The 22,032-nt window shown below is 37.3% G+C and overlaps 1 protein-coding gene across 2 annotated transcripts in view; it reads left to right on the top strand.

Moving 5' to 3' along the window:
* The window catches only part of EXOC6B (exocyst complex component 6B), a 669,652-nt gene that overhangs the window by 392,295 nt on the left and 255,325 nt on the right, over positions 1 to 22,032 (top strand). For both annotated transcript variants that reach the window (XM_065929532.1, XM_065929531.1), the window contains exon 17: positions 11,663 to 11,797. In XM_065929532.1, the coding sequence (XP_065785604.1) occupies positions 11,663 to 11,797 (135 nt within the window). The remainder of the gene's footprint in view (positions 1 to 11,662; positions 11,798 to 22,032) is intronic.

Genomic DNA, 22,032 nt, shown 5'->3' with positions numbered 1-22,032 from the left:
TGAAAGTAAAAGAGGAGAGTGAAAAAGTTGACTTAAAGCCCAACATTTAGAAAACTAAGATCATGGCATCTGGTCCCATCACCTCATGGGAAATAGATGGGGAGACAGTGGAAACAGTGTCAGACTTTATTTTTTTGGACTCCCAAATCACTGCAGATGGTGACTGCAGCCATGAAATTAAAAGACACTTACTCCTTGGAAGGAAAGTGATGACCAACCTAGATAGCATATTAAAAAGCAGAGACATTACTTTGTCAACAAAGGTCCGTCTGGTCAAGGCTATGGTTTTTCCAGTGGTCACATATGGATGTGAGAGTTGGACTGTGAAGAAAGCTGAACACCAAAGAATTGATGCTTTTGAACTATGGTGTTGGAGAAGACTCTTGAGAGTCCCTTGGACTGCAAGGAGATCCATCCAGTCCATCCTAAAGGAGATCAATCCTGGGTGTTCATTGAAAGGACTAATGCTGAAGCTGAAACTCCAGTACTTTGGCCACCTGATGCGAAGAGTTGACTCATTGGAAAAGGCCGTGATGCTGGGAGGGCTTGGGGGCAGGAGGAGAAGGGGACGACAGAGGATGAGATGGCTGGATGGCATCACCGACTCGATGGGCATGAGTTTGAGTAAACTCCGGGAGTTGATGATGGACAGGGAGGCCTGGCGTGCTGTGATTCATGGGGTCGCAAAGAGTCGGACACGACTGAGTGACTGAACTGAACTGAACCATCCCCTTATACCTCCTTATCCTTGCTTCTATTAATAGTATCCCCAGTGCTTATTACCACCTGTTGTTGTTGTTATTCAGGTGATAAGTCATGTTCCACTCTTTGCAACCCCATGGTTTGCTGGTTTCTCTGTCCTTTGCTATCTCCTAGAGTTTGCTCAATTTCAAGTCCATTGAATTAGTGATGCTATCTAACCATTTCATCCTGTTCCACTCTCTTCTACTTTTGCATTCAATCTTTTGCAGCATGAGGGTCTTTTCCAATGAATCAGCTCTTCACATCAGATGGCCAGAGTATTGGAGCTTCAGCTTCAGCATCAGTCCTTCCAAATGAATAGTCACGGTTGATTTCCATTCCATTAGGATTGACTGATTTTATCTCCTTGCAGTCCAGGGGACTCTCAAGAGTCCTCTCCAGCACTACAATTAGAAAACATCAATTCTTCAGCAGTGATCCTTCTTTATGGTCCTGCTCTCACATCCATACATGACTGCTGAAAAGACCACAGCTTTGACTGTATGGGCCTTTGTTGGCAGTCATAGCTCTGTTCTTTAATACACTGTCTAAGTTTGTCATAGCTTTTCTTTCAAGTAGGAAGCATCTTAATTTCATGACTACAGTCACCATCTGCAGTGATTTTAGAGCCCAAGAAAATAAAATCTGTTACTGTTTCTACTTTTTCTTCTTGTTTGTGCCATAAAGTGATGTTAGTTTTTGTTATGTTAATTTTCAAACCAACTTTTTCACTCTCCTCTTTTACCCTCATCAAGAGGCTCTTTAGTTCTCCTTCACTTTCTGCCACTAAAATGGTGTCATCTGCATATCTGAGGTTGTTGATATGTCTCCTGGCAGTCTTGGTTCCAGCTTTTGATTCATCTAGCTCAGCATTTCACATGTTGTACTCTGTATATACGTTAAATAATCAGGGTGACAATTTACAGCCTGATGGTACTCCTTTCACAATTTTGAACCAGTCCATTGTTTCATGTCTGGTTGTTACTTCTTGACTCACATATAGGTTTCTCAGGAGACAGATAAGGTGATCTAGTACTCCCATCTCTTGAAGAATTTTCAACAGTTTGTTGTTATCCACACACAAGGGCCTTAGCATAGTCAGTGAAGTAGAAGTAGATGTTTTCCTGGAACTGCTTGGCTTTCTCCAAGATCTAATGAATGTTGCAATTTGATCTCTCTTTCCTCTGCCTCTTCAAAACCCAGCTTATACATCTGAAAGTTCTCAGTTCATGTACTGCTGAAGCCTAGCTTGAAAGATTTTCAACATAACCTTGCTAGCATGTAAGATGAGCACTGTTGTAGTTGGGACATTCTTTGGCATTGCTCTTCTTTGCGATTGGAATGAAAACTGACCCTTTCCAGTCCTGTGGCCACTGCTGAATTTTCCAAATTTGCTGGCATATTGAGTACAGCACTTTAACAGCATCATCTATTAGGATTTTTAAAAAGTTCAGCTGTGATTCCATCACCTCTAGCTTCCTCATAGTAATGCTTCGTAAGGCCCACTTGACTTCACACTACAGGATGTCTGATTTTAGAAGAATGAACACACCAGCGTGATTATCCAAAATTATTCTGTGTTTTCTTGCCACCTCTTCTTAATCTCTTCTGCTTCTGTTAGGTCCTTATCATTTCTGTTCTTTATCATGCTCATTCTTGCCTGAAATGTTCCCTTGATTTCTTCAGTGTTTTTGAGGAGATGTCTAGTCTTTGCCCTTTTATTGTTTTCCTTTGTTTCTTTGCATTGTTCATTTAAGGAGGTCTTCTTATCTCTCCTTGCTATTGTCTGGAACTCTGCATTCAGTTGGCTGTATCTTTCTCTTTCTCCTTTGCATTTCTCTTCTCTTCTTTCTTCAGCTATTTGTAAAGCCTCCTTGGACAACCACTTTGATTTCTTTCATTTCCTTTTCTTTGGGATAGTTTTGGTCACTGCCCCCTGTACAGTATTACTAACCTCTATCCATTGTTCTTCACACACTCTGTCTACCCGATCTAATCCCTTGAATCTATTTGTCACCTCCACTTAGCATAACGTAAGAAATTTGATTTAGGTCATACCTGAGTGTCCTGGTGATTTTCCCTACTTTATTCAATTTAAGCCTGAATTTTGCAATAAAGAGCTCATCATATTAGCAGTAGTCAGCTACAGGTCTTAGTTTTGCTGACTGTATAGAGCATCTCCATCTTTGGCCTCAAGGAACATGATCAGTCTGATTTCAGTGTTGACCATCTAATGATGTCCATGGGGCTTCCCAGGTGGCTCTAGTGGTAAAGAACCCCTCCTGCCAGTGTAGGAGATGGAGGTTTGACTGCTGGGCTGGGAAGATCCCTTGGAGGAGGGCATGGCAACAAAGTCCAATATTCTTGCCTGGAGAATTCCACGGACAGAGGACCCCAGCAGGCTACAGCCCATATAGTCGCAAAGTGTCTTACATGATTGAAGCAGCTGAGCAGCAGAGCAGTCGTAATGTGCATGTGTAAGGTCATCTCTTTGGTTGTTGGAAAAGGTATTTGCTATGACCAGTGTATTCTCTTGTTTAAACTCTGTTAGCCTTTGCCCTGCTTCATTTCGTATCCCAGACCAAACTTCCCGGTGGTTCCGGGTATCTTTTGATTTCCTACTTTTGTATTCTAATCCCCTATGATGGAAAGGACATCATTTTTGGTGTTAGTTCTAGAAAGTTGGTCCTCACAGAACTGGTCAGCTTCAGTTTCTTTGACATCAGTGGTTGATGCATAGACTTGTTTTGCTGTGATATTGAATGGTTTGCCTTGGAAATGAATTGAGATCATTCTTTCTTTTCAGGTTCCACCCAAGTACTGCATTTTGTACCTATTTGTGGACTATGAGGGCTACTCTACTCCTTCTAAGGGATTCTTGCCCATAGCAGTAGATATAATGAATTAAGTTGCCGGGGTCCAGCCTCGGCAGGATCCAGGGGATACCCTCGGGATGAACGGCGTCGGCGAGAGAAGACACATGAGACCAGCCTTGATAGGGCCAAGTCTGCGAGGGAGAGAGAGAGAGAGAGAGTGACCAGACATGGGGTGCAGAGTCTGGCAATGCTTTATTTTTTACCGTGGCTTTTATACCCTAAGTTAGTACATTTCTAAGGGGAAGATAGTTTAACATTGCATCAGCTTGTTCTTCACAAAACCAGGGTGTTTTCTGCATGCTTCTTTGTTTATGAGGGTCTTGTACATTATCTTCTGGCCTTGGGGCCTATTGACATTTTATGACCTAGGTGAATGCAAAGCTGTTTTCCATAATCTATTCTTTAATGAACACACAGGTCAGTCCTTTTGCAGAACTTATCAGTTAAATTTATCTAAAAGGTTTACCACACAAAGACTCTGCAGCTCCAGTGAGGCAGCCCCTGTTTAGCATTCCTGGTTAAAATTAACAATTCTAAACTCTTATTTTTCTAAATCTTTAACTATAACCACTTTTAGAATAATATTTTGTGTTCTCTAATAGGGCTTCCACACCCCCGAAGGGCTCTGTGCCTAATACGGCCTTTTGTGTGATCAGGTTCTTTATGCTGTTTATGATTAAGGTGTTGTGAACAGTCATGTGCATTAGTACGCATTTGCCAAGCAGGCTAGAATGCCAGCAAAGGGGTCTAAATTGAAACACTCCTTTCATCATGGATAATCTTATAGGATACCACCATCCGGCGGACATATTAATTAAAGTTCTAAGTTGATTCTGTTTGGAAAGAGATTGGGGAAGGCCTTCTACCCGTGTCACAGAAATTAGGGAGTAGTCTAATATAGCAAGCATCAGAAAGACAGAGATCATCTTTAAGGTGAGCGCCGGGGCAGCTTTTTGAAATCCCTGAAGTCCTGATCTCCCTTGCTTGTCAGGTCTCCTCACGACCTTGTAATGGGTGGGATCTCGTGTGCTGGCTCCCGGCACCTGTCCATTTTAGTTCACTCATTCCTGGGATATTCTGTCTTGCTATCTCCTGCTTGACCATATCCAATTTACCTTGATTCATGAACTTAACATTACAGGTTCCTATGCAATATTGTTCTTTACAACATTGAATTTACTTTCACCATCAGGTACAACCATAAGTGCTCATTGTTTCCACTTTGTCCCAGCTGCTGCATTCTTTCTGGAGCTATTAGTTATTGCCCTCTGCTCTTCCCCAATAGCATATTGGACACCTTTCTACTTGGAGGGCTCATCTTCCAGTGTCCTATTTTTTGCCTTTTCATACTGTTTGTGGGGTTTTCCAAGCAAGAATACTGAACTGGGTTGCTGTTTCCTCTTATGACCATCCATCTTGGGTGGCCCTGTATTGCATGGCTCATAGCTTCATTGAGTTATGCAAGCCTCTTTGCCATGACAAGGCTGTGATCCATGCAGGTTTTACAATGAATGAAAGGATACTCTGCTTCTTTATGAAGAATGTAATGATAGAAAGGCTTAAAATATAAATTAGACATAAAAGAATTTATTTATTACACATGACAGCAATATACCTTCACTTAAATTTCTTCTCAAATATTATTTCCTTAAAGAGGGCTCTTGACCACCCTATCTCCAAGTAGCTCAGATAGATTAACACCATCCCCTTGTACCTCCTTTTTCTTTCTTCTCTCTTCTCTTCCCAGTGCTTACTACCACCTGCTGTCATGCTATGTGTTTATATGTTTATGCATTTACTATAATCTCCATGAAACCAAGGACTTTGTCTTGTGTATAATTATGTACAACCCTATCTATCCCAGTTCCTGGGCATGTAGGAATTGTTAAGTAATGAAAGAGAGAAGAAGGGTAAAAAAAAAAGTAGATAGGTAGGTTTTCAGTGTAAGGTAAAGAAATTTAGAGGGGCTGGTAGTTATACTATATGGAACACATATTTTTATGGTTATAATCATGCCCCAGGGGACCTGAATAAATGACCAATGCTTTGCATTCTCCTTTTATTTTTAATATAGTTTAGATTGATGACCATGTGATTCTGTCTTATGTTATCTCCCATGTATCATTTGTTTCCATTCCCTATTGTTAATAGCAGTGATATTGCTAATATTATGTTAAAACATTGTATACAGAAGTTTTTCAAATATAAGCTTTGTATTAGACCTTTGAATTCAAAACCAGTAATTCCAGGTATTTTAATAGTTTAGGTATTTACCATAGAGATGATATAAAATGGGTAGCTGACACAGCTTTTTATACACTTGCTGAGGTGAAATGGAGATAAAATTCCTTGAAGTCTTAGGTATAGCTTATATTTGTGAATGAGAAATAAGACTGTTATTTAGTTTTTAATCTTTTCTATCAGTAGTTGAGAGGCATTGGTGGGTAGAAACAGTAATTTTCTTGGCTTGGATTAGTCCAATTGAAACTTCAGTATACTAAATTATCTGTTTTGGGGGACAAGGTAATGTAATATATCCTAATATAAGTAGATGTGTATACTTCAGAAGTAACTTATAATCAGGAATGGAAACCTCTTCTTGGAATTTAAGGCTTAGTTTTGAACTGTTAAAGATTATGAATACATTTTCTTTGCTGGAGTTTGTCAGGAATATGAATACCTATCTGTGATCATAGTTCGGCCTCTGCTGTGGTGTTTGGAGCAAAGTTGAAGAAGTGACGCCTACAGGCTACTTTGTGCCTTCTTTATTAGATTCTCTCTGATTTTAGGAAGGAAAGATTCCCCCACACACACCCGCGCCCCCCCCCCCCCAAAATGTCCTGTTTCTTAATGGTTTTTCATCTAAGTAACTTTTGTCATTTAGTTGTGAGAGGTGTTTATTTGCTTTTTGGTGGGTTTTTTTTTTTTTTTTTTGTACAGTTTTCATAGAACTCCACTTTATATGAGATATAACCAATCTCTTAATACAATGTTAGTTCCATATTCTTGAAACAATAGGACGGTTTAGATTGCTGCAGTGATATATTTTTAAAAGAGAGTGGGTAGTATGGGTTAAAAATATCAAAGGAGCTCAAACTCTGATGGAAGTTGATATAAGAAATTGCTTCATTTCACCCTTAAGTTCAAAATAACTCCCAAAGCATCTGGCTTCACATTTGTAAATGCCCTTTTAAGGATTTTGGTTAGCTGTCATTCAGGAGTAGAATCACTTAGACCTCATTAACAGACAGATATTCCCTTTGAAAATGACATGGTATCTACTGTAATCCTAGAGTGTTTTAATAGTCTCTTCTATGCTCAGCAATGAAACATTTCAAAAGTGACTGACAGCCAATTGATGTAATTCATGGTGATCTTTTGTGTTGACAGATCTTTAAAAAGTCATGGGAAATTACTACTGTACCCAGTGAAGCCGCCTCCTTTTTTTTTAAAACTGTCAATATCCTGCAAAACATGACAATTTTCTCTTTGACTGCCACTGTTTTTTTATTTCTGTAATATGACACGATTTCTCCTTATTATTAGGATTTCTTTTGATAGATAGAATGTGTTCCCTATTGGTAATACTCATTTTAAAATAGAAAAATTTTGGTTCCCCAAATTAACTCTCTTACTTTTCTAGCTTCCACATCAAGACAACCTTTCCAGTAGCCACATTCCCACTCATGAAGAAGAATGATTTAATGTATAAAATTAAAATTTTTAAACTGATTTTAGTCCTTCTCTGAAGAAGAAACACATTGTAAGGAAGAGGGTGAGAAATCACTTATTTTTGTGGGTGTTTTTCCCTAAAGCACTCTACAGTTAAAAAGCTGATGTTTTGGGTAATTTTATAGGTGACAGAATTTTCTTCCAAAATTCAAACTATCGAATGGATGGAAAGGACCTGGATGTGTGCTAAGTTGCTTCACTCGTGTCTCTGACTCTTTGAGACCCCATGAACTGTAGCCCACCAGGCTTCTCTGTCCTTCGGGATTCTCCAGGCAAGAATACTGGAGTGGGTTGTCATGCCATACTCCAGGGTATCTTCCTGACACAAGGATTGAACCCATGTCTCTTATATCTCCTGCATTGGCAGTCGTGTTCTTTTCCACTACCCCCACCTGGGAAGCCCAACCCTGGGATCGAACCCAGGTCTTCCACATTGCAGGTAGATTCTTTACTATCTGAGCCACCAGGGAAGCCCAGAAAGAGCCTAATGATTAATATGAACTTGTCTGATGAATTGTGGGGAATAGTGCAAAGACTTAGTCCCATTGTTGCCCTAACTTATCTTTCTTGGAACTGGGTCTTTTATCTTTGCCATTATGTTTCAAAAGTAGCTGTGTTTGGCTGATCCTTAGGGGGTAGAAGTTACCTTTTTCCTTACCTGAATCTGTGACTAAAGCATTATGAGTTGACATGTATTTTTGGAGAATTAATTGTGTATTTGGCCTTGTGCTCTGTGCTCTTTGAGGAAGTTGTTGTTCAGTCGCTGAGTCATGTCCTACTCTTTGAGACTGCTTGGACTGCAACACACCAGGCTTCCTGTCCTTCACTATCTCCTGGAGTTTGTTCAGATACGGGTCTGTTGAATCAGTGGTGCTATCTAACTATCTCACTCTCTACCGCCCCCTTCTGTTTTGCCCTCAAACTTTACCAGCAGCAGGGTCTTTTTCCAATGAGCAGGTTTTTCAATCAGGTGGCTATAGTATTGGAGCTTCATCTTCAGCATCAGTCCTTCCAATGAATAGAATATTCAGCATTGATTTCCTTTAGGACTGATTGGTTTGATCTCCTTGCTGTCCAAAGAACTCTCAAGAATCCTCTCCAGCACCATAATTAGAAAGCATCAATTCTTCAGCCTTCTTTATGGTCCAACTTTCACATCCGTATATGACTACTGGAAAAACCATAGCTTTGGCTATATGGACCTTTGTCAGCAAAGTGACGTCTCTGCTTTTGAATACACTGTCTAGGTTTATCATTGCTTTCCTTCTAAGGAACAAGTGTCTTTTAATTTCATAGCTGCAATCACTGTCCGCTGTGATTTTGGAATCCAAGAAAATAAAAACTGTCACTTTTTCCCCTTCTATTTGACATGAAGTGATGGGATCGGGTGCCATGATCTTAGTTCTTTGAATGTTGAGTTTTAAGCCAGCTTTTTCACTCTTCTCTTTTATCTTCATCAAGAGGCTCTTTAGTTCCTCTTCACTTTCTGCCATTAGTGTTATCATTGGCATATCTGAGGTTATTGATATTTCTCTCAGCAGTCTTCATTCTAGCTTGTGTTTCATCCAGCTGGGCATTTCTCATGATGTACTCTGCACATAAGTTAAATAAACAAGGTGACAATACATAGCCTTGACATACTCCTTTCCCAGTTTTGAACCAGTCTGTTGTTCTGTCCCTGGTTCTAACTGTTGCTTCTTGACCTGTATACAAGTTTCTCAGGAGACAGGTAAGGTGGTCTGGTACTCACATCTCTTTAAGAATTTTCCAAAATTTGTTGTAATCTACACAGTCAAAGTCTTTAGTATAGTATTTCTGATTATGGTCCTATTAGTAATTTAATTTAATATTCCACAGCTTAATGCAGTCACTTTTACTGAAGTACAATTCCATCTTTTAAACATTGTTTTGGAATATCATTTGTTTTTAAAAATGTGTAGTACCTCCCTTCATCTTTAACTCCAATTTTCCCCTTCTGTCATCTACTCAGTCTTCTCTGGATTATTATCTCACTAGACTGAAAGAAGATACAAGTTCTTTCATAGCCTTAAACACCAAAACTCTCTTACCTACCACAACCCCACACCTAGACGTATTCTTGTTATGAAAAGTTAAAGATGTTGAAAAGAAAGGTAAAAAAGGGTTCCATTTTACTTTCTCTTTGTGTTTCTTTTTGGCTCAGGAATGTGAATAGCTTTTTATAGTTGAAATACATAGTAGGTATCAGTCATTAAAAAATTTAACTTAATTTTTTTTACATGCGGTAGAATCAAAGCATGGAGATGTATAGTTGATGTCAGCCCCTGAATCTGATAGTTCAGCCTAATATACATAACAATGTAGTACTCTGGGGCTGCAGTCTTAGCTTATGCTAAGAGGCACTGTCTGAAATCATTAAGGTGAGACCATAATTTGAAGGTTGATGACTTGGGTTTGAATCCCAGTTTAATTTCATTTTTTGTTTTTCTTACTGTAGAATGGAAGTAATAATTATGCCCACTTAACTTACCTCTTCAGGTTGCTAGGAGGGTGATGTAAGAAAATGAACTGTGAAGTGGTTTAGAAAGTTTAATTCTACTGACAACAGTTTTCTTCCTTATCCTGCTCTCGAAGAAATTTGCAGGTGGCTTTTTATCCTACCAGTACTGCCTTCTTTAAGGATCTCTTCTGTAAGAAAAGGAAAATAATATTAACAAAAGAATATTTAGTCTTCATAATAAGTGTGAGTTAGAAATTATTATTAATATTTTACAAGTAAATAAATAGGCTTAGAGAAGACAGGAAACTTTGTCAGTATCAATAATTTGTAAGTAGTTGCTCCCTGGTTTCTCTGACTCCCGTGCTCATGTTTTTTTCTTTCATAGAAACTGATGTAGTTTGTTGATATACTGCAACTGTTCCAAAATTCCTATGTTCATTGTGCCCATTTCAGTCATTCTTGTTCTTTTAATGGGAGTTTATTTTATTCATTTGACAATTATTTATTTCCAGGTTGTATGCTAAATACTATCAGTTTTTTATCTTAGCCTTGAAAGAGATGGGACTAGCAAACCACCTGATCTGCCTCTTGAGAAACCTGTATGCAGATCAGGAAGCAACAGTTAGAACTGAACATGGAACAATAAGACTGGTTCCAAATAGGAAAAGGAGTCTGTCGAAACTGTATATTGTCACCCTGCTTTTTTAACTTATATGCAGAATGCATCATGAGAAACGCTGGGCTGGAGGAAGCACAGGCTGGAATCAAGATTGCCGGGAGAGATATCAATAACCTCAGATATGCAGATGACACCAGCCTTATGGCAGAAAGTGAAGAAGAACTAAAGAGCCTCTTGATGAAAGTAAAAGAGGAGAGTGAAAAAGTTGGCTTAAAGCACAACGTTCAGAAAACTAAGATCCTGGCATCTGGTCCCATCACTTCATGGCAAATAGATGGGGAAACAGTGGCTGACTTTATTTTTCTGGGCTCCAAAATCACTGCAGATGGTGATTGCAGCCATGAAATTAAAAGACACTTACTCCTTGGAAGGAAAGTTATGACCAACCTAGCAGCATATTAAAAAGCAGAGACATTACTTTGTCAACAAAGGTCTGTCTGGTCAAGGCTATGGTTTTTCCATTGGTCTTGTATAGATGTGAGAGTTGGACTGTGAAGAAAGCTGAGCGCCGAAGAATTGATGCTTTTGAACTGTGGTGTTAGAGGAGACTCTTGAGAGTCCCTTGGACTGCAAGGAGATCCAAACAAATCCAAGCAAATCAGTCTTGGGTGTTCATTAGAAGGAGTGGTGTTGAAGCTGAAACTCCAGTACTTGGTCACCTGATGTGAAGAGCTGACTCATTTGAAAAAACCCTGATGCTGGGAAAGATAGAGGGCAGGAGGAGAAGGGGACGACAGTGGATGAGATAGTTGGATGGCATCACTGACTCAATGGACATGGGTTTGGGTGGACTCAGGGAGTTGGTGATGGACAGGGAGGCCTGGTGTGCTGTGGTTCATGGGGTCGCAAAGAGTCGGACACGACTGAGTGACTGAACTGAAACTGAACTAAGTCTTTATTTTGAACCAAAGATATGAGTTTAAAATAGTGACATTTACTCCTATAGTAGGGGGAATGCTAGATTCTTTGGGAAGTCAGGGAAGTCTTCATAGAGGAAGTGATACCTAATCCTGTGCTTTCACAATAACTTTTATAGAATACAGATGGCCTCTGCCATTATGCCTTTTGTTTTTCTTGTACCAGCAGATTCATAATGAGCCATGCATCCAAGGTTAAATAGTCAAATGACCCTTATATGTTCTTGTTATTTTCTAGCTTGTCCAGATTATTATCAATACAACACACTTGGAGAAATCCTGTAAGTACTTGGAAGAATTTATCACCAATATCACTAATGTCCTTCCAGAGACAGTCCACACTACCAAGCTGTATGGCACCACGACTTTTAAGGTGAGGAAACCCTGCAGTGCTCTAGAAGTGCTTCTGGTGTGCCGGGGCATCATACCTAACCTGGCTTTGTTTGGCCCATAAGTCATGCATGGTCTTGAGAGTAAGTCCTTACTATTTCCTTAGGGAAACAAATACCAATGCTTATTTTGGGGTGTTTAAAAAGGGTCTATAGTTGTATTCACTGAATCTTCCTTGTATTTCATACATAAAAGTGACTGTTTTCCTCTATTGACTGTCTGACATTCAAGAAGTCTTAAGTTTGGTCTAGGAAATGGTGGTGATAGCTGAAGTCAGCAGCAATTAAAATTTAAATTTAGCCATCTTCTCTTCCCTGTGTCCTATTTTGAGTCTTTTTTTTTTTTTAAGCCTTAATAGAACATGTATGTTTTAGGATTCTGTTGTTATTCTTATTATTTGATGATTTCAGTTTTGGAGCAAGTGTATGTTTTGAAATCCAGAAGTTGATATGAATTAGATATGAAGTTATAGAGTTGAAATTTTGTTCTTTTTTTCTCTTTATTGGTACCTTCCCTTGAGAATAGATTTAAGAGTACAAATCAAATTTGATTCAAGTTGCTTATTATATTTTATGAGATATAAAAATTGTTGGTATGATCTACTTTTTTTCTAAGAAAAAAGATGTGAAAGAACCTGTCCAAAGCAATCTTGAGAGAGAAGAACAAAGCTAGAAGAGTTACACGGTCTGATTTCAAAATGTATTATAAAGCTATAGTGATCAGAAAGGTATGGTATTGGCATAAAAACAGAGATACAGATCAATGGAACAGATTGAAGAGCCCAGAAATAAACATGCATATATGGTCAATTAATTTAATCCAAAATGGCCAAGAATGTATAATGAGGAAAGGATGGTCTTTTCAATAAAAGTAAATCAAAACCACAATGTGACAATGCATCACACATGTTAGAATAGCTATCAGTAAAAATAAATACTGGCAAGGATATGGAGTAAAGGGAACACGTGTACACTGTTGGTGGGAATGTAAATTGGTATAGCCACTATGGAAAACAGTATGTAGGTTCCTCAGGTAATTACAAATAGTGCTTGTAATCTCTTGAGGAACCATATGACCTGGCAATTCTGCTTCTGGGTGTTTATTCAAAGAAATTGGAAAATTGTATTTCAGAGTTATATATAGTTTCATGTTCATTGCAGGAATAATCACAATAGCCACAATATGGAAGCAGTCTTCAGATAAGTGGATAAAGAAATGTTATATATATATATGTATACACATGCACACACATATATTCTCCGTATATGTATTGATATCTATATGTGTGTATATATATATGTGAATATTATTCAGTTATGAAAAATAAGGACATCCTACCATTTGTGATAATGTAGATGGGCATTATGCTAAGGAAAATAAGCCACACCGAGAAGGACAATTACTGCCTTTATATGTAGAATATTTTTTAAAAAATTAGTAGAAAAGTGGTTGCCAGGTACTAGAAGAGTGAATTAGGCAATAGAGAGAAGTTGGTAAGGAGGAACAGACTTTCAGCTTTAAGAGGAAAAAGAGCTAAGGAGCTAATGTAAAGCATGGTTTCTGTAGTTGATAGTACTGTATTGTATAATAGGTGCTAAGAAAATAAAACTTAAATGTTCTTATAGAAAAAAAGGTAGTATGTGAGGTGATGAATGTGTTAAATAACTAGATGATGGAAAAGAAATCCTCTCACAATATATGTGCATATTCAGTTCAGTTCAGTTCAATCGCTCAGTCGTGTCTGACTCTTTGCGACCCCATGAATCACAGCACGCCAGGCCTCCCTGTCCATCACCAACTCCTGGAGCTTACTCAAACTCATGCTCATCAAGTCGGTGATGCCATCCAGCCATCTCATCCACTGTTGTCCCCTTCTCCTCCTGCCCCCACCCACTCCCAGCATCAGGGTCTTTTCCAACGAGTCAACTCTTCGCATATTAGATCACCACAATGTATAGTTTTAAATATCTTATGATTTTGTTTTCAGTGAAGCTGAAAAAAAGGAAAACATGGGATGTGTAACAACCGATGTATTCTTTCTCTATGTTTATCATTACATTGACTGCTAGTTGAGTTACACATTTATGATGTGACCTTGGATTATTTCAAGTTATCTATAAAATTACTTACAATAGAATTCATTATACATGATTTATATTTGTAGCTTGTAAACTTTTCAATAATGTCTCATTGTATTAATATTGATTCTCTTTTAGTGAGGGATAGACTTATTTTATAGAGAGGCCCCAAGTATTAATATGAAAATATGACAAGAGATTTAAGAGTTTCAGGATGACTTTCCTTAGGTAATTTAATAGGAATTATAAGTATTCTTAAATATTATCATTGTTATGGAACATGGGTAATAATTTTATCAAAAAGTATTTTACATGATTTCTGCATGTGGAATCCAAAATTTCTCCATGAAAGAAAATGAGGTAGGGACTTACAGTTGAGTGTTGAATAGAAAATAGGAGAGAGAATATGATGTGCATTTTTAGTTGTTTACCCTATGTATGTAATATAATTACATACATATGTATGTACGAATATGTAATATGTACTACTATTCTTCCTCTAATCCATTTTAATTTTCTTATTTCAAGGGCTTTTCAAATTATGGTTAGAAATACTCCCAGAGGATGACTTATGTATTTTGCTGTTGTTCCAGCATTAAAATTGCTGAGGGAAAATTAAAGGCAGACAGGAAGGCATAGAGGTTGAGTAGCCAGTTAAATACTTAGTAAAGGAGAATTTCTGGAGACCACTAAAGGTCATGTTGACAGTGCTTATTGGAAACACTGATTTCTTAAAACACATTGAAAGTTTATTTTTACCAAGACTGGTTCAAAGCAGCTAACCCAGAACTCAGTATAAACATGGCAATTATAGGAGCTTCATATTGTGTATTTTCCTAAGCTACTGTTTCCAGAAAACTTCCCCTTGCAGATGGAAACCTTAATGCTGAAAATGGGGCAAAAATAATCAGAAGGTCTTCAAGGTATTTTCTTGCAGAGTTCCTTCTTGTTTTTACCATATGTGACCTAATCAAGCTGATGTTCTTAGCTTTCCTTGTTTATAAGAATTCCCTCACTCACTTACAAAATAAAATGAAGGTATTTTACATCATAAACATTGCCTGTGTACATACTATTAAACAAGGTAGAGTTTGGGGTAGAAGAAGAGAAAATACTTAGTTCTTTAGTTTAGAGTTTATAATCTATAGGGAAGACAGTCACTATAAATTCTGTAAAGAACTGTGCAAAACAAAATGCTAGAATAATACAATAAATACATTAAACTTCTCCCTTATTCTAAAAGTTTTTATAAAGCATCTGTTACATACCAGGCAGTAAACCAGTCTCCTGGCTTTACATAGCTTATATTCTAGTAATGATAGATGACACACAAACAAAAAATTTAATATAATATCAGGTAGTGTTAAGAACTAGAAAGAAAAAGAAATGATCTGAATAAAATCAGAAATTGAATCACTTGGATTTCTGATAGATAAGCAATCTAGTCAAGAGTTAGGTCTTCCTAGGTGTTTCTAGTGGTAAAGAACCCACCTGCCAAAGCAAGAGATGTAGGAGACGTGGGTTGGGAAGATCCCCTGGAGGAGGGCATGGCAACCCATTCTTGCCTGAAGTATCCCATGGACAGAGGAGCCTGACAAGCTACAATTCATAGGGTCTCAAAGAGCAGACAAGACTGAAGTGACTTAGCAGGCACTCATGCATGCATGTCAGAAGCTACAGTATAGTAGAAGGTATTACGTATTCAAGGTAAGAGACAAGATTGTTAGGACTCATATGATTTCTGGATTTTAGGCCACAATAAGTATTTTTTATTTTTTTGAAATGAAATGTGAGGCCATAAGAAGACTGGAAATGGTGGTGATAACCTGATTTTATAATGGGTAACACTGGTTGCAATGTGGAAAATATAGGATAGGTCAATAAGAGTGGAAGAAGGAGCCCTATTTGAAGGTCATTACAGTAGTCTAGGTAAGAGAGACCGATCATTTGGACTATAGTGGCAGGGATAGAAATGTAAAGAAGTATTTTTGAAGGTAGAGATGGCAAGTTTTACTGCTAGATTGGGTATGAGGTTATAAGAGAAAGCATGGAGTCAAAAATTATTCCAAGATATTTAAACTAAGCAAACTAGATGAGTGGTGATGCTATTACCTAAGATAGGGAACAGCGAGAAAATAACAGGTTTGGAGAGTAGCAGTAGAATCAAGATTTCCATTTTTAATATATTATGTTTGAAGTATTTAGTGTCATTTATCATAGAGATATTAAATTGACAGGATAAAGTCATAGTTGTACATAAAATTTTAAAACTCATATATATATAAAGATGGTATTTAATACCATGGAGCTGGCTTTCTGCTGGGAATTGAATACAGATAGAGAAAAACTGAAGAACAGGGAAGCCTGCAGTCCATGGGGTCGCAAAGAGTCAGACTCTTGCTAAGTCAGACTTAGCAACTGAATAGCAACAACCAAAGAAAAGGTATGAGGTTTGAGCTCTAAGGAAAATCAACTTTGACATATCTAGAAGAGGTGAGTGGTACTTATCCCAGCTATGAAACCTTCAAGGAGGACTTACCAGAAAAGACTCAGTAGGAGGTGTCCAACAGGAGTATCTTTGGACTTGCGGAAGGCATCCAGAGAAAGGATGAGGAGGGAATAAGGGGCATTTTTAGGTGAGGCAACTTCATGTACAAAGATGAAATAATGAAATAAAATTGTACATGTTATGTGTCAAATAAGGGTAGTAATGACTTAGAGAAGTAGCTAAATATCAATTTGTGAAGCACTTTGCTTTATAATGATAGATAATTTGGATTTCATCCTAATAAAGTCTTTGAGAGACTTTAAGCAAGGATATGTCACAATTTAAAAAATAATTGTATATTTTGCTTAATTAGAAAGAAGGGAAAGGACACTTCCCTGGTGGTCCAATTGTCAGGAGCCCTCCTTGCAGTGCAGGGAATGCGATTTCGATCCCTGGTTGGGGAACTAGGGTCTTCTATGCCTCAGAGCAACTAAGCTAGCTCCATGCACTACAACTAAGACCCGAGTCAGCCAAATAAATAAACAAATGTTTAAAAAAAAAATGGAGGGAAGGAAAGAAGGAGACAGGAAGGAAGGATTGAAAAAAGGATGAAGAGCAGAAAGGAAAGGAGAAAAGAAAAAAAAAGGAAGGAATAAATAAATCACAATTACTTGAAATTCATAATCAGAAGAAATGAAATATATCCCCAGAATATGTTGTATAACTCTTTGCTAATAAATTTCTAGATCTAGTAGAAAATGTGTGATTAATAAATGATATAAGAAAATACAGAAGATTGGCATAACTATGAAAGAAATGAAAATATTGTTAAGTATTACTTGAAAACAAGAAGGAGTCACATAATTTTATAAGTGAATTCATTTATGCTTTCATGAAACAGATTACTTCTGTATAATTTAAAATACTCTAGACTATAGAGAAAAAAGGAAAATATCTCGGTTAATTTTTGTGATGTCAATTTAACAATGATTCAAAAACTAGAGAAACCACAAAAAGCCGTGAACAATTAAAGACAAATATTATGTGAAAATCATAAATAATAAAATATCAAAATCTGGAAGTGTATAGAAAATAGGGATAAACTAAGGTTATGAATGCAATGATGATTAGTACTAGAAAATTGTATAAAATTATTCACTACTGTAATAGGTCAACTGAGAAAAAAGGCATGAGTACTTAAAAAGGTATTTATTAATATAGAAGACAGATTTTATGCTCTTGGGCTCCAGAATCACTGCAGGTGGTGACTGCAGCCATGAAATTAAAAGACCCTTGCTTCTTAGAAGGAAAGTTATGACAAATCTAGACAGCATGCTAAAAAGCAGAGACATCACTTGGCCGACAAAGATCCATATGGTCAAAGCTATGGTTTTTCCAGCAGTCATGTACAGATGTGAGAGTTGGATCATAAAGAAGGCTTAGCCCCAAAGAATTGATCCTTTCAAATTATGGTGCCAAAGAAGACTTTGAGAGTCACTTGGATTCAAGGAGATCAAACCTGTCAATCCTAAAAGGAATTAACCCTTAATATTTGTTGGATGGACCGGTGCTGAAGCTAAAGCTCCAGAACTTTGGCTGCCTGATGTGAGACGCCAACTCATTGGAAAAGACTCTGGTGCTAAGAAAGATTAAAGGCTAAAGAAGGGGCGACAGAGGATGAGATGGTTAGTTCGCAGTACCGACTCAATGGGCTTGAATTTGACCAAACGCTGAAACAAAGTGGAGGACAGAGTAACCTGGCTCACTGCAGTCCATGTGGTTGCCAAGAGTCAGACATGACCTAGAAACTGGACAATAGCAACAGCATATATAAGACCACATCTCTTCCTAGTAAAATCTCTTAGTAAACCCCTCTATCAGCAATTGACAGATAGGTAACTATCAGAAAATTAGTAAGGCTGTAGTTTAACTGAATGGTGCTATCAATCAGCTGGATCAAATTGACATTTATAGAATATTTCATCTAATAACAGCATAATACATATTCTTCTCAAAACTCATAAGAACATTCACCAACACAGATTATGTTCTGGGTATTAAAACACATCTTAAAAATTTTAAAGAATAAAAATCACATGAATCTTGCTCTCAGACCAAATGGTATTAAACCCTAGAAATAAATAATAGAAAGGTAGCTAGAAAATCCCCAGATATTTGGAGATGAACCTACACACCAGAAAAATACACAGGTCCAAAATTTTTTTTTTTCAAGAGAGATTAAGAAGGACTTCAGACTACATTGTATGATCCCCATGGACTGTAGCCCGTCAGGTTCCTCTGACCAAGAAATTCTCCAGGCAGGAATACTGGAGTGGGTAGCCATTCCCTTCTCCAGGGATCTTCCCAAGCCAGCTATCGAAATGCAGATCTCCTACATTGCAGGCGTCTCTTTACCATCTGAGCCACCAGGGAAGCACAAAATAAAGTGTAACTTAAAATTTGTGGCATCAGTGAAAGCACTGCTGATAGGGAAATTTACAGCATTAATCACATAAATCAGAAAATAAGAAATTTCAAAATCAATAGTCTAAGCTTCTGCTTTAGGAAACTAGGGAAGGAAGAACTAATTAAATCTGAAATAGCTAGAAGAAAAGAAAGTTAGAATAGAAATCGTTGAAAACAGAAAGGCAAAGGAGATAATCAATGAAATCAAATACAGATTTTTAGAAACATCAATAAAATTGATAAACTTTGAGTTAGGCTGACCAATAGTAAAAGAGAGAAGACACAAATTATTAATATCACAAATAAAAAAGGGGCCATCGCTAGTGATTCAGTGGATTAAGATTAACAAGGGCATATTATGAACAACTCTGTACCCACAAATTGACAGTCTACATAAATTGAACAAATTATTTCAAAGACACAATTTACCAAAACTCAAAAAATGATGGTCTAAGTACCCTTATATCTATTGAAGAAATTGAATCAATAGTTAATGGCTTTTCAAAATAGAAAGCAGTAGGCCCAGTTGAAAGAAGGTATAGAAAACACAAACAAATGAAAAGATATTCCATGTTCACTGATTGGAAGAATTAATATTGTTATCAATAAAAAATCCAAACTACCCAAAGTGATCTGCAGATTCAGTGCAATCCCTATCAAAATAATTATTTTTAATAGTATGATATTTTTATAGAAACTTAAAAATCAATATTAAAATCTGTATGAAAGTGCAATAAACTCTGGAAATTCAAAACAATCATGAGGAAGAACAAAGCTGGGAGAATCACACCTCATGATTTCAAATTATATTATAGAGCTATTGTAATCTAAACAATATGGTATTGGTATAAAAACAGACATATTTATCAATGAAACAGGTTGGAGATCCCATACATGTATGCTCGAGTGATTTATGATAAAAGGGCCAAGAATATACCATGAGGAAAGGACAGTGTCTTCAATAAGTGGTTTTGGTAAAACTGGATAGTCATATGCAAAAAGAATGAAACTGGACCTCTATTTTATATCATAGACACAGATTGACTCAAAATGGATTATAAACTTGAATGTAAGACTGAATCCACAAGACTCCTAGAAGAAAACTTAGTAACTTCTTTGACATTGATATAGGAAGTGATTTTTTGGAATTGACAACAAAAGAAAAGGCAATAAAATAAAAAATAAACAAGTGTGACTTCATCAAATTAAAAGTTTTCTGTATGAACTTATTTACAAAACAGGAACTAGAGCCACAGACATTGAAAACAAACTTATGATACGAAAGGGGAGAGGGGCTGGGGGAGCTATACATTAGAAGTCTGGGATTAGTAGATACAAACTGCAATACATAAAACAGGTAAATGACAAGGTCCTACTGCATAGCACAGGAAACTATATTCAGTATCTTGGAATAAACCATATGGAAAGGAATATATATATGTGTGTGTGTAAAGACACACACTTATTTGGCTGAATCACTTTACATAAGAAACTAACATAACACTGTAAGTCAACTTTCTTTTTATTAAAATAAAAAAACATAGATGACAAATGTTGCCAAAATTTGGAGAAGAGGGAACCCTTGTATACTGTTGGTGGGCATGTAAGCTGATACAGCCACTGTGGAAAACAATATGGAAGTTTCTCAAAAAATTAAAAACAGCTACTGTATGATCCAGCAAGTCTGCTTCTTGGTGTCTTTTCAAAGGAATCAAAATCATTATCTTGAAGAGTTATGTGTACTCTCAAGTTCATAATAACATTAACTAAAATAGTCAAGATTGGAAACAACCTAAGTGTGTAACGGATGAATGGCTAAATTACACACACACCATACACACAATGGAATATTACTCAGCTATAAAATAGAAGGAAACACTGATCACTTGCAAAACATGGATGAACCTGGAAGGTATTATGCTAAGTGAAATAAATCAGATAGAGAAGGACAAAAACTTCATGGTATCATTTATATGTAGAATCGAGTTCACGTAGAAATAGAGAATAGAAAAATGATAGCCAGGACTGTTGGGTGACGGAAGTAGAGGTTGATAAAAGAATATAAACTTTCAATTGAAAGATGAATAGTTTGAGCACCTAGTGTATAACAATGTGACTGTAGTTGATTGCACTGTATTGTAGTAATGGTAATTGCTAAGAGAATAGGGGCTTCCAGATGATGCTAGTGGTAAAGAACTCACCTGCCAATGCAAGAGTCATGAGTCAAGAGTTAGATCCCTTGAGTGGGGAATATCCCCTGAAGGAGGGCATGGCAATCCACCCCAGTATTCTTTGCTTGGAGAATCCCATGAACAGAGGAGTCTGGTGGGCTATGGTCCATAGGATCACAAAGAATCAGACATGACTGCAGTGACTTAGCATGCGTACATGCTATGAGAGTAGAACTGAAATGTTCTTACACGAAAAAAGTAAATATGTGAGGTGATGGATGTGTTAGTTAACTTCATGTGGGGAATCTTTTTGCAGTGTGTCCCTGTATTTAATTATTATGTAGTGCATTTTAAATATCTTGCAACTTCTCAATTATATCCTAATTAAGCTGAAAGAATTCTACCTAATATTTAAGGGTGAAATTTCACCCCTTCTCTATGATGTTTTCTAGAAAGTAGAAGCAGAGGAAATACTACCTAACTCATTGTAGGCATCATGTGTGCTCAGTTGCTCAGGCATGTCCAACTTTTTATGACTGTAGCCTGCCAGGCTCCTCTGTCCATGGGATTATTCTGGTAAGAGTACTGGAGTAGGTTGCTGTTTTCTTCTCAAGGGGATCTTTCTGACCCAGGGATCGAACCCACATCTCCTGCGGCTCCTGCATTGGCAGGTGAATTCTTTCCCACTGAGCCACCTGGGAAGCCCTAATTCATTGTATAAGTTCAGTATTATCCTAATACCAACCAGACGTTGTATGAGAGGAAAACTACTGAACAGTAGTTCTCATGAACATTGATGTAAAATCCTCAACAAAACATTATTAAATTGAATCCAGTGATGTATCAGAATTATACATGACAGCCAAGTGGGATTTATTCTAGGTCTTTGAGACTTATTCAGCATCAGAAATCAAGTAATGTATTCATCACATCAATGGGCTGTATACAGAAGAACAATTAGATTAATAGAATCATATCAGTAAATGTAGAAAATGTGTTGACAGAATCCAACAAC

Source organism: Muntiacus reevesi, chromosome 3 (genome assembly GCF_963930625.1).
Source record: "Muntiacus reevesi chromosome 3, mMunRee1.1, whole genome shotgun sequence".
Classification (NCBI taxonomy): Eukaryota; Metazoa; Chordata; class Mammalia; order Artiodactyla; family Cervidae; genus Muntiacus; species Muntiacus reevesi.
Note: the sequence above shows the minus strand (reverse complement) of the source record. Positions and strands in the feature narration are given on the sequence as shown.